The sequence below is a fragment of the Synchiropus splendidus genome, chromosome 1 (genome assembly GCF_027744825.2).
Source record: "Synchiropus splendidus isolate RoL2022-P1 chromosome 1, RoL_Sspl_1.0, whole genome shotgun sequence".
Classification (NCBI taxonomy): Eukaryota; Metazoa; Chordata; class Actinopteri; order Syngnathiformes; family Callionymidae; genus Synchiropus; species Synchiropus splendidus.
The window spans coordinates 55,897,281-55,911,181 of record NC_071334.1 but is presented as its reverse complement, the minus strand read 5'-3'; the positions used below and the strand labels follow the sequence as shown (position 1 = coordinate 55,911,181).

At 43.4% G+C, this 13,901-nt stretch overlaps 1 protein-coding gene across 1 annotated transcript in view; it reads right to left on the bottom strand.

Annotated features, from left to right (window-relative positions):
* The window catches only part of nsmfa (NMDA receptor synaptonuclear signaling and neuronal migration factor a), a 40,002-nt gene extending 28,077 nt beyond the window's left edge, over positions 1-11,925 (bottom strand). Inside the window, 2 exon segments of the mRNA XM_053848986.1 lie at positions 10,885-11,491; positions 11,906-11,925. Coding sequence (XP_053704961.1) covers positions 10,885-10,955 — 71 coding nt within the window. The 5' untranslated portion in view covers positions 10,956-11,491; positions 11,906-11,925.
* Between the last annotated feature and the right edge of the window lie 1,976 nt (positions 11,926-13,901).

The window sequence follows — 13,901 nt, the reverse complement described above, 5'->3', positions numbered from 1 at the left end:
TTCTGAATTATTGTAGATTACCTTTTGCTCCAGAAACATTAATATAGGATCTTAAAATGTTGCAGTGCATCCTAGTATTCTGAGTAGTTCTGAGCAGCAGGTCAATAATTATAGATCATTTTAGTGTTTCAGGCCATGTAAAACCAAGTCTCGGATATTGGACTTGAAATGTCAACCGCTTGGATACCTCTGCGCAAAGACGGGCGGTGAAGCAACATTAGCAGAGAAACGAAACAAGCATTGGTTTCTCAGCATAAGATCTGCAGAGATACACAGCAGACTCACAACTGTATCAAAGGAAATTTTGGGCTCGGATTTGTTCTCAATTGGAATTGGTGACTGGCAAAATGAAATTTACTAAAGGACCATGTTCATTGAATTGTGTTGACAACCAAGATGAGAGGAGCACAGATAAATTGCATAGATTGCCAGTAGTTCTCCTAAAAATATTTGTCGGTGCAGACAGACTTCTTCAGAACCCAGAGTCTATAGCACCTCGCTTCGTATTGATTCTGGAGCGGGGGGAAGAGGGAGGCATCACAATCACCACTCTCCAGGTTATTTTCCAGGACACCTCACTCCAACAAGCATCTTAAATCACCTGCAGTGTTGTGGAAGGTTTCCTTCAGTTGAGTTCAAATTCTGAGAACATAATTCTGAGGAACGTTCTGTGCCATGTGTTCACGGATTCAAATGCTGATGTCAGTAACAGATTATTTTATTTGCCAAAGATTCAAGTTCCCATTTTTATCATGGTGTTCCACAAAGCTTAATGCTTGGACAACGGTAGTTCCTTGTATGCAATGCTTTCAGTACAAGGGCTGAAGATGCAAGTTGTGTACATTTTGTACAAATGCAAAACAATTAAATATGTGATTGACGTTTACCAACTAAACTTCCCCAAATTGATCTTTAAATGCATTTTCTTTTTAAGAAATCAATGGTCATGTCAAAATATTATTGGTAAAGAATCCAAATGGTACATGAGTGCTGTGCACAAATACATCTTTGCTGGCCACAAAATCACAGAATACATGCAAGTAAAAAATAAAAATATTAATTTAAAGTTAAAGATTCAGGATTTATGGTCATTTGTTGCAAAAATAAATCAGCAAACAAGAGTCTCAGCTGCTGTGCCTCGCTGTCTCTCCATCTCTCAACAGTGGAAGTAACCCAGGCTCCCACAGAGTTTTAGGGGTCTAATTCCTCCTCAGAGATAGTGCACGTGCCGTGACAGCATCCAGCTCCCTTCTCTGCTAAAAATAACTCCGCCATACATTTGACAGTATTCCACCGCATCACGTTTTATTTTGGAGCCCAGTCGCCGTCATGAGAGGCAACCACTAGTAACAAATGCAGTCTGATCTCAGATCATCAAGTGTCTCTCTCTGTAGATGCTAGACTGACGTGCTCTTCTTCCATTATTCATCTAACTGGACACTCTGATTAGAATCTACAAACAAAAGATGCACATCATCCATTATACATGGCAGGTTACAGAGACACGTCTCAGGCCTTCACGTTCTCTCAGGGCTCCCCGTAATGCTGCCTCTGGACAACACATGTGCCGCATAATGTGAACCTCCAGGAGTGGGAGGCAGCAGTGGGCAGTGGTGGAGGGGTGCAGGTGAGTAGATGCCGAGAGAGGGGTGAACAGCTCAGCCGGCAGACGGAGGATGCTTCCTGCATGCTCACCAACATGTGACAGGGCTTTGGGGTGACTTCAGAGGAGCACGTGGTTTTACAACAGGGTAGGACGAGAAGGGGGGCGGATTAAAAACAAAAAAAAAAGACTAAACTTTCAGAAATGAGCAGACAGGACCACCAAGAACCAGCAGAAGACTTACTTATTACATGACAGCTCAGGAAACCCAATTGCTGCAACAGTCAGACCTGACACCAGATTTTTACAGTGCATATAAACAGCTTCGTCCAACGATGGGACCGAAATTCTTTTTCTCTTCGTCGGACTACACAACCTGGATAAGGCAGTTTAAAGCGCGATCATGTAGTCGTTCCGAGTGGGAGAGTTTTGACAAACTACACAGATATGATGTGAAGAACACATAACAGTGTCGCCACTCACAAAGACCCTGATATGTGCGGCTTTGTCTTCCACCACCTTCACTCAGGTTGTTTTAGAAGATGTGAATGTTGGTCTAAGGAGTCATTACCACCATGGTTTCCATGCAAGTCTGATGTCACGCACACCCGATGATCCGAAGCGCAACTCTGTGCTTTAGAAACTCAACATCTTTTCAACAACTTTTATTCTTGCAATTCAAATAATTCTGAGTACTTGACTTTATTCAGAAATTTTGCGAGTTCCAATCCAGAAAGCTGCTGAAGGAAGATCATGATGGTGTCACTCCGAAGCACTGATTCTGGATCATCAGTCAGCACAATGGCTGCATATAGAGCGCAATACAGCAGTCTGAAAAAATACAAACAAAAACCTCAAGTGCCATGATATGAAATCGTCAGGACTCTATGTTCGGGCGTCCGTCTTACATGACTCATACGTAACAAGTGGATTCCTATTCCATAAATACCGGCTATATCTTAAGCGAAACTGAATCCATTGTTTTCACTTATTAACCATCAATCAAAGAACGGTTGAAGTTTAGCTGAATTGGCTACACTGGTTTGTTTGTGAACAGAATAGTTGGAAAACACTGGTAAACAAATATGAATGTAACTGTGTAAAAGTAGTGGTCAGTCGTTCCATCAGAATTTACAAATGTTTGATCAAAAAAAACAAAAAAAGCTCTTCTTCATGCCACTACTGTGTGCTGCAGGAGCGCTGCGACACTACTGCCACCCGCTGTCTAAGTGACCTCATTGAGCTCAACAACATTTCAAATTACTGGGTTAAAATAATCACAATGAGAGTGTCAGCGATGTGTTGGATTTTGATGAAGGTGAACGCAAGGTCAAGGTTAAAAGGCGAACCAAGAAAACCCCATAAGCCTCTAAAATAGCAAAGCACAGGCAGATTGTGTACCTTTATGAAACAGCTGAGGGCTACCAAAAGAGCAAGGGTACATTGTGGTATATTTTCTAGTTATGATTATTCCACTCTGCAGAAGAACGATGACCAGAGGGAGAGACATATTCTCTCACCATTCATTGACAAGCAATGCATTTCAAGTGGAGCTCCGTATCCAATCATGGTTCTACGCAAGTCACTGAAAAAATACAAAACAAACAAAAAAACCCTCCACCAATTTGTGATCTGAAACAGAGAGCCACGTCAACAGAACAGTGTGATGATCTGAAAGAGCGATGAAGCAACAGTACTCTCTCCAGACATTGCTTCCTATCTGACCGTTTACATTGATGATGTCTTCCTCTCGGCTAATGAAGCTGATCTCCGACACGGGAAGCACAATTACAATAATATCTCCCATTATTCTGCTGAAGACCTCGCTGATCCCTTCTCTCTGAGGAAGAGAATATGAGAACATTTGTGTAGTTCTGCTGATACTGCAGTGAGCTGTGTCTCAGCAGCTGAATGAGTCAGACACAACTGCACACGCTTGTCTCCAACTCTCCTCACCTTAATGCGTCTGGACAGAGAAGAGCTCCATGCTTGGAGAACATCACAACTTTTCGCTGTCTATTCTTCTATATACGCATAGTGGCTCCAGATTTTGGTACTTGTTGCTTATATTCCTTTTTTTAGGTTCTTTTACACCTACATTTTTCAGAGAACATCAATCCAGTCAACACTTGCAGGTGGAAAATCCACCTGCAGACTAGAAACAATGGTTTCATTTGGCTGGCGTAGTCTGGAGAAGTACATGACAGAACTCATTTCAAAAATTACTCTCAAATCTTAATATGTGAGAAACCTCACTTGGCATCTCCGGTCATGGTTTTCACAGCATTTACTAATGAGAAACAGAAACTAAAATGCTTGGTTTGGAACGTCACATGATGTCAGATGTGTATAAATGGTGGATCATTTGGAACAAAGAATGAAAGCTTTTTTGTTTGTACATATCACATCATGTGTCAGTGAGCACTGCACAACTTTCATTTCTGGAAGTTACATTTGCATTTCTGACATAGAACCACCGTAAATAACATAAATAATCTGTGGTTCCTCATCTCTGCTGAGTCTTGTTCTATCAAGGTTTCTTCCTCAAAGCCCTTGCCACCTATTTCCAATGGTCGTATAAGAATGTTACACCAGGTTTTTTTTAATAGAAAAATAATGCTTGATTTAGTCCAATACATCTGTGTCACTGTGTTGCAGGATTTCCAATGAAGATATGTCCAGGAATTCAACAACCACAACACTGAAACAATGTTGGTGAAGATGCTCCTCATTCTTAAGGCAAGGTAGCAGGCTCTATCAACTCACCATTTCTGTTATAATTACACAAGTCGACAGTAATATTACCAATACAATGATGGAATTCTCTATCACTGTTGTCCCTACAGTCTCAGCTGGTGAGAGAGGCTGCTTCGATCCTTGCTGCAGGCATATGTTAGTGTTGACGTGTCCCTGTGCAAGTCGCTTACTTTCTCCGTCCCAGAGTCTGCGCTTGTCAAAGTGAATTTCCTCTCCAGATAATCAATAAAAGTGTGCTCTTCCTCCTCACACAAAGGCTGTTCACAACAACTTAAAAACCTTGACCACTTCATGGACGGACGCTTTACCCAGACACACTGTCTCTTTGATGTCCGACACGTCACCACATATAGAAACGGTTCCACTCTAAAATCTGACGTCTTTCTTTACCATCATCAGAGAAACAAGCAAATTCTGTACATTTTTCGTCCTTTCCAGAAGTCAGTAAGAGGAGACAAAGTCTTCACTTTTGCTTTTTTCACTTCTTTCTCGACTGTTGTTCCTAGAGCTCCTGACACGGCAGATAACCCACAGCATTTAAAGATTCAAGATTAAACTTGTTTTATTATCCTAGCATGTTTCCCTGCGTGCCGACGTGGCCTCAGACACTGAGGAATATATCTTCAGAGGACATGTTTGAGAACAAGCTGGCTGTCTTCCCACATTCCCCCTGGACGTCGCTCTGCTGTAGACAGAGAGATTCCACATGCCCTTTAATCGAATCACCCTCCCTGGCGCTCTAATTGAATAGGGTCTCCCACAAACATGCGAGCACAGATACGCAGCAGGGTGACGATGGCAACCTGTTGAGGGGATTGTTGTGAGAGCTGGAGGGCTTAAGGGAAATGCAGTCGGTGGGGGACACATGAGCCGAGGAAACCAGCAGCTGAAAGGGATAAACTGTATCCTTTTATCGTTGTAAATAGAGAAATATATTCTGCTTGTACTACATATGCTGAGGGGGGACCATCAGATCAGACAGTGCACAGTGACACAAAGGCATTCGAAAAGTGAGATCGCTGTATTGAGACCTGGAAAAAAGTCAACTGAGGTTAACTATGCCAAACAACAATTATTTAAGACACTTTTTTTTTTTTCACCCAGAGTGACTCCTTCAGCCAGAGAGACGTAGAGCAGGATGTTTGCACAAATAAAATGCTGAGAGAATCCTGAGTACTCTTCAGTAGGTTTGATAAGTCAGCTGATACTGGATATTTTTGTTATTTCCTTCCACAAAAGCAGCAACCTGGAAGCAACCTGCAAGTACTCTTTCTATAAACCTTACTTGTAGTAGAGGTGATAAAAAAAAACATCAGTTTGGCAATACTCTGGTCTCTGACATAATATTCAAATTGAGTCTCTTATTGTATTGCTTTTATTGTAAATATTCTTTTCACAAATCATATTTTAGTTGGAAGAAAATACGACTCATTTTTGTGCCGTTTCACCACCAGCAAAGGAAAACGCTGCCACATTAGTTTAATGTCACATTCATAATACAGACAGTTTTTAATCAGTTAATGTTTTCAGATTGTGTGTATGTAACAATGAATTTGACAAGCAAACAAATCAGAATCAGAATCCAATTTATTGCCATGGTCAGTGGGGTTCCCAACAACTAGGAAAGTGCTTCGGAATAAAGTGCTGTCAATAAAACAAAATAAAATAACAACGAACAAATTCAACATTCTGTCGGCCCGGGAGAGGAAGCTGTTCCTGTGACAGGAGGTTCTGGTCTGGATAGACCGTAGCCTCATTGTTCAAAATTGAAAACATTGTCTAATAATGATAATAATAATTCAGTTTACTCCAAAGAATATCACATTAGATCACAATAGTGTGACACTGTATTACGTAATACCATCGTACCATGACCCAAGTGTTGCGAGTATCTTGCCAAGTCTCACCCCCATATAAAAAATAATATAAATAAACAAAAATCACTGCTGCACTACAAACAACTGACAGTGAATTGAGAATTTTGTTCAGATTATATCATATTAATTTACTTGTCCCAGCCAATGTCACAGTATTTGTTAAATGCAGCCTGCACGTGTGTGAGTGCAGTGCAGTGCATGGTGCTGATGAAGTAGTTAAACCCGGCCAAACATGAGATCTTGCACCAGCAGCATACAGTGCTCTCAGAACACAGGTTGACTCCATGAGCATGACGTGCTTCCTGTCTGGTAGCAAAGAATTCCATAACATTTGACGCATGTTTTTGGGTGAACATGAATGTCTCAGATTCTACATACATTCACAATGAGCACCATCCGTAGTATGATCCTGTTCTGGAGGAGGTACTACTCAGCGACGTGTCTCAAAACAAATGTAGAAATCCATTAGAACTGAATTCACTGCTGCTTTCCAGCACACAGGCAACAGCTCAGAGCAAAAGAAAAGCCTCTGGTCAATTCAGAACACAGGCCCACAGGGTCGGTTCACCAGCCACATCTCAAAGACTAAATTCAAATCAGGTACTGCTTCAGAATATAATGATTGGATCATAGACCTTGAAATGAAGGTATTGCAAAAAGTGCTGTCCTTGAACCTGAAGGCCCACAAACAGTGCACCTGTCCGTCCTCAGTGACGCAAGACTCGACGTCTCAGCTGCATCCGCGGCGAGGCACCTCTTTCATCTGGAGTACCATCTTCCACTAGTCGCTGTCCGCTGCCCTTGAGCCAAACTCTAACTGCCTCCATCTTCTGTTGATAGAAAGATCAAAGCTCCTGCTATTTCACTCAATGTAGCAGAATTCAAGCGTGAAAATTCAAGGTAATCTCTCCACTCTCTCTCCCCCTGTTGCTCCCACTAAGCTGCTGGAGGGGGAGCGTGCCCTGTTTCATAACCACAAATAAGAATAAGATGACACTGAGCACCAACATCTGAGGAATAGTCTCATCAACCGGGTTATTCACATTTTCACTTTCGCCCACTTCAGCATGAGCTTGCACCGTCCTCACGAAAGGACTGTCCCATTCTTTCCAGAAAAACATCTACGGATTATGCTGCAGTGAGCAAGCTGTCAGGACGATGGGCACTTTGTTGCTATTTAGAACTCATTTAGTGAGTTTAACCTTCAAGTGTACAAGCTTACTTATAATATAATATAATACAATCTATAATTTCACTGAGAGAATTGAGCAGAAAACCAGAATATTATTTGATTGCTGTGACTCGTATGTCAAAGGTTAAGAATACGAGCAGCCTAGATGAATGAAATACAGCGACAGAGAACAAACGCAGTCAAACAGGGCAGATAAAAGGTCCTAAAAAAATCCTTCTGCTGCTATAGTACGTTTAGTCTTTCATTTTCTTCACTTAGATTTATCCTTTTGCAAAGCCACCTTCAGCTGCTTCCGCCGACAGAGCAATTCTCTGAGCAAAAATGTTTCATAGATTTTTAGTTTTATTGGTTGAGAAGGACATTTAGATTAGACAACTGTCCTTATGAGAAGCCTTCTTCGCTAGCGGAAGCTTTCAGACTGAACTGTCTGACACAAAGACGGAAGTAGTTTTAAGTGGACACAATGTGTCTTTGAGAAAAAGAAAGAACAACAAATGAAAGGTCAGTCATACTGCTCACATAATGCAAGCACTTAGACGAATTTAAAAAAAACCAAGGACAGAAACATTGGAGTGCTTTCTGCTCACTTTGAGTTTGGGTTATGCCACCGCACCTTGTCAGAGGCGGATGGGTTGTTGTGTGATGCCACAGTAACCTCTCGCCTCTGCTCTTGAATGACGTCATCAATGGAAGTCAACCAGTGTGACTCACCTCTCTCATGATGACTCAGCGAGAGTATTTTGTATTTTAACGCAGTGCTGAATGGTTAACACTGGTTACCACTGTGAACCAAGAGTGACTCAAACGCACTGGTGACATGCTTCCAGCTTCCTCACAGTCCACGCTTGGCTGTTTGACTGCTTTGTCTGTGTTAGACACAGTGAGACAAGCTGTTGTGTGACAGTGGAGCAGATGTTTGAAAGTTGGCGTTGGCAGGCTGGCAGAGCATTGTGACAAACTTGAGTCACTTTTGGATTACATTTTGTTGTGATCGACTTTCAAAGTTCAAAAGATAATAATCATAAGATCTAACGTGAGAATGACTCAAGTGTTCCTCATCTCTGGGAGTCAAACACCTGTCATATTTAAGAAGCATGAAAATGACGGCAGAGTTGACATCAACGTCCGCTCATCCTTTGATGTCGTGACGTGAAACATCAGTTTACACAGAAGATACCATCACAAGAGAAATGACAACCACTGGAAGAACTTAAATGTAAAGCAAAGACGACGGCCAGAGAAAGATCATCTCCAACCGCAAAAGGTGAAACTGCAGAAACAAAATGAATTTGTTTGTGTGGGAATATTTCAGCTGAAACGCTCCTCACAGCATGGAGATCTGACACTGCAGATCCCGCTCAAAGGCGTAGCTCTTCAGAGTCCAGCGTGCCTCTCTGACAGAGCAAAGAAGAGAAAAGGAGCTCACGGGTGAAGCAGCACAGACAACCTCAATCCTTCAAAATATACGTGAGGAAAAGGTGTCAACGATGCAGAGGAGCGACGTTTGCTTCCAGTCGTGTGGGTCATGTGCTGGTGAGAGCTGATAAATATTGGATGGGATTGAGGAGCATTTCCTTTGAACAAGAGCCAACGTTCGTTCTGCTATCAACTCTGAAAATGTAACTGTCTAGAGTGTTTTTTTGGCTAGTCATTGTGAATCAGCTCAAAAACTTTCAGCATGTTCCTCACCTCACAGCTGTCAACAAGTCAAATATGAATGTATTTATATTACTAAAGAAGATGACGCACGACACACAAAGTAAATACAGAGTACAGAGGTTCGGTGAAGGTGACCTTGGCCTGCAGCAGTCAAAGTTAGGGAGGCCAGATGGTTTGGACTCATGGAAAGGAGCGACATGAGGGATGATGAACTTTGAAACTAAGGAAAGTAAGATACGTGTTTATTCAACGAAAGACATCTGTCGGAATGTACCAGAGGAAGCAAACGCCTGAAATTTGATGGCTGGAAATGAAATATTGGTTCCAATGTGAAGCTGAGAAACACAAAAGCAAGGTCATAAACACATATATAACTACATAACCTCTCGGGCAAAACCAGCTGCATTTGGTAGAAAACAAAACTGGTTCCTATTAGATCCGTTGGTGGATAAGTACGTTTGAAAACAGTGTGTAAGCGAGTTCACTTCCCGACATCAGCAGAGTTATGGCACTGAGGGTGATAAAGTTACACCCCTCACAATGAGAGCCCTCGACTCAAGTGTGGAGGACTTCACCTGTCATCACCAACAGTCATCACTGCCACACAGGTAACAGTTCCCACAGCCAAACAGCTTATTCAGATCATTACTTTATATTTGCTTTTCGGCGACTTACCAGTTTTTTCTTTTCAGCGCATGCGTCGGAATTAACCTACTCTTTGGTCCATCGCAGTTCTGACACCATTTGTGGTTGAGAGATAAATGGACCTGCTCTATTAGAGTGATTGCATCTTCTTAAAAGCCAAGTGAATGAAAAAAAAAAAAAAAGCTTGCACAGAAATTAGAGCTAAAACAACACAGCGGCAGAAAACCCTCCACCAGCATCCCACAACAGGCTTACAAAGGCAGAAAAAGGTGGCTCTCCTTGTGTGGGCTGCTGCCCCCACGACCTGACCTCAGGTAGATGGCAATGTCATACGGAGGCTGGATGGTTTCTCCTCAGTCAACATCCTCGCGATGTAAAACGTTTGAGGGTACGACGGACGCCAGTACAGCACCTGAATTTTTCCACAATTCTCTCCGACACAGGCATCCTCTGCCGGTGCACACAAATGCCACGCTAAACAAACACACAATGGTGTTTACATCCGCACATACGCGCGCACACATCGAGAATGACGTAATAACATCAGGCCACATCTGTCTGCACAGTCAAGTCAAGGGCAAACACTGATTGAATTGCAGTCACATACTCCTGCAGGAGAGCACTGAAGCAAAGCAGCGGGTGTTGATTCAGTGAGAGATCTGGGTCTTATGTGGGGATGTATGTCCTCACATCCATCACACACCACACAGACATGATATTGGCTGGATCCCATTCCTCGGAGGCTAACGACCTTTTATGGGTCTGGACTGGTGCCCAACATCTCTGCAGGCTGGCTGCCCTCTGACCACTCCGATAACAGCGCCTGGATGGTGACCACTAGGAATCACCGATCGATGGTGGTGATGGATTCATTGGCAGGCAGGACAGAAAGCCAGTCCTCCAGGCGGAACTGTTATCCCGTGTGAGCAAACATTACAATGCAGCTGTTTGACGAGGTGATGGTGTGAGTCAGAGCATGGGGTCCGTTACACAATTCATTCACAAATCCGCGCAAAGCGACCTCGTGAGGAACAATATCAATGGGAGCAGGACGATCAAAAAAAAAAACAGAGGTGGTGCGCATGGATTGCAGACAGCAGAGCACGAGTGAAGCCTCAACAAAATAAGGCAAAAAAAAAAAAAACACTCACCTAACTTTTGCCGCCACTGAAGATATGGCATCGTTTCTCAAATTCTTCCTCTTGGACGCGGCGCTTCCCATGCTGACATGGAAACCAGGCGGGCGGCGGGAGCGTTCATCCCCGATCACTGGAGGGGAGGACGGGGAATGCGACACTGGGAACACCAGCGTGGGAGGACGAGATGACGGAGGGAGGCGAGCAAAGTTGGAAGGGGAATCCGGGGGGCGATGCGTCGCCTGAGCAGGAGACGTGATAAGGAAAAGTGGAGAGTTGGTCCGCAGGTGTGAACACGTGTCAGCGTGGAAACATCGCGCCGCTTCTGCGTCTCATTGATGCAACGAGAGTGGAAGGGGTGGCCAGCTCACCACCACCACCACCATCATCATCATCATCATCATCATCATCATCACCAGGGGGTGGAGGAACCTCGGTTGGAAGAAGCCGTCCACGCAGGATTCTCTGTCTTGCCTCGCATCCATTTATGGTCTATTGTCCGGATAGATTTATTATTTATTTAGAAGGTTACGTAAGTGGTCATCTCGCGAAGGAAGGATTTCCTCGGTCAACTCACTCACAGACCTTTAGGAACTGCAGCCATTTATATTGGTGGTGACAGCTGTGATGAAGCATGGAATAAAAAGGTCACGATACAGAGCACGTCACAGTTCGATGTTCAAACAGTAACACAGTCCCAGACAAAATCCTATTTGTTGACTTACTTTCATTACTCTGCTATTAACACGTAAAATCTGTAACATACTTATATATAGATTGTAATTTAGCTCTTGTATTTGAGAACGCTGAAGAATCGAACGTGATTGAAAAGAGCGTGAAAATGTAAAGAGTACAACCGTTAAATCTGTCCATTACAAAGCTGAAGTTTGGGTTTTTTGGGTCTGATTCAAGATCCACAAATCAAGCAGATCGCAGGTGATCCAAAGTACGTTCCATTAGAAAGGAAGGGTCTGAGTAGCTCTGGAGGAACCAAAATTCGTGGGCGTGTTCCGGAGAATATTCAGCGATTTTGTACCTGAACATGGTGTGGGGATCACAGCACGGTGATGTTGTCAAGTTTGCTTGTTGAGGGACAACTCCAGAGAGCTGGGCCATTTGAAGAAGGTACTGCACCCAAGCCTCCACAGCTGGATGAGGGAGCAAGCGACACTGGAATGGAACTTTCTTTCAATGAGCCTTACACATTTTGAGTTCTATGCAACAAAGCTTCACTGCATGGAATCTAGGCTTTTCACATGAGTGCAAACTCCTCACAACAGGGAGGTGAGTGTTGCAACCTTTTCTCAGAAGAAAGAAAAAAGTCACTTATCCACTGGCTAGTTGTAGTCACACTATTGGAGGCTAAATCTACTGGGAAAATAAAGAGCCTTGTCTGCCAGCCATGCTCAGAGTCAACAGAAAAAAACATGTAGTTAACAAAGAAAACTGTCCTCCAAAAAGTACCTATTGAAAATAGTTGGCCTTGTGTGTTGAACCAATCTCATCTATGCATAAGGCTGAGGGCAAGATGGAAGGGTGGTTGTGAAAGTGAGAATAATGTGTCACAAAGATCACCTTCTTTTTATGGGGTCATTGTCTTTACTGCACGGACGCCTTTGGTATTTATCTGCAGCCAGTCATTGTCTCCCGAACTCAAGTCTCATTATTCATGGAATGATGAGGGAATTCAACAACAGATACAACCAGGAACCAGGCCATTTAAGACCAGAAGAGACGATCCTTCATATTACAGTTGGCTTGATAAAGGTGAGCGGAGACGCACTTTCGTGGAAAATGCATAGACCAGCTGATGAATTGGGCAGTAAGAGCCGATTAACCCACAAAACCACCACATCAGTCAATCATCCTCCATGGTGACTCCAATTTCAACGGTGTCCTTCAGATTTTATGGATTTTGTCTGCACACACATGCACGCTTGGACACAGAGGGACGCACCGAGACAAAGGAATGGAGATCAATAAATAAAGCGCAGCGCTGCTGGGCTGTTTTGAGCTGCTGCCGGGCAGTAAGCAGTAAATAATTTTAGCCGCTGCCACCAGACTGAGTGAGCGTGCCTTGCAAGGACTAGAGACAAGAGAGGGAAGGGTGAATGAAGACAGGGGAGACGAGGGATGGGAGGTGAATGGTCATGAGGGAATGCAAAACAGAGGAGAGGACGCAGAAGGACAACACAGGAGTGACAGATGACAGAGAAGAGAAGCGCTTGGAGTTCTGCTGTCATCAAGAACAGGAGGCGACGACTGGGACTAATAAACTGGGAGGAAGAGTGAAAGAAGCGTCAGATGAAAGGGTGTGAAAATGAGAAGAGCGGGGAGGCGCATGCTGCCATAAATCCACATCTGCACAAAATATCGCTCTCCCCCCGACCCTGAAAACAACTGTCCGTGTGATAGACTGCAAAGCAAACCCATATACAAGTCGGCAACAGCTGCCAGCACACCAGCGGACTGCCGCCATCGGGAGCGCTATGGAAGCCTTTGTGTGCCAAAATTGTGGCTTGTCTTGTACTTTTCCTGATCAGTTAGGTCTTGTAACTGTCGGGTGGTGTAGTGCCTTGTTATGTGGCCCTTGTATTGCAGTGGTGTCCATCACCTCGAGGATGATGTTGTGACATGGATTTTTACAGGCAAACCTGCTACACACCGCCAAGATGTCGATCCTTGTCACAGCAGACCAATGAAATTACAGGTCTTTTCTTTACATTAAGGGGCTTTTCACAGTGCAAACTTTTTTGTAACTGAACTTATTTACAAGCATCTGCTTGACCACCTTATTACTCTGTCACATCCTGACACTACAAGTCATTGTCGACTCAATTAAGTCATGACGGACCTGCCACAGCTGTAACAGAATGTTAGGTAACAGTGTTTCTTTTACAAAAAAAGTGGAAAAAAGCTGCGTAATACAAAACCGATTTATCCAGGCTGCTCAGTGAAAATAGTCAGAGCCCAACATTATGCAGTTACGTAAATCTGTCAATAAAATCAGATGTTTATCAGTCTAATAAAGG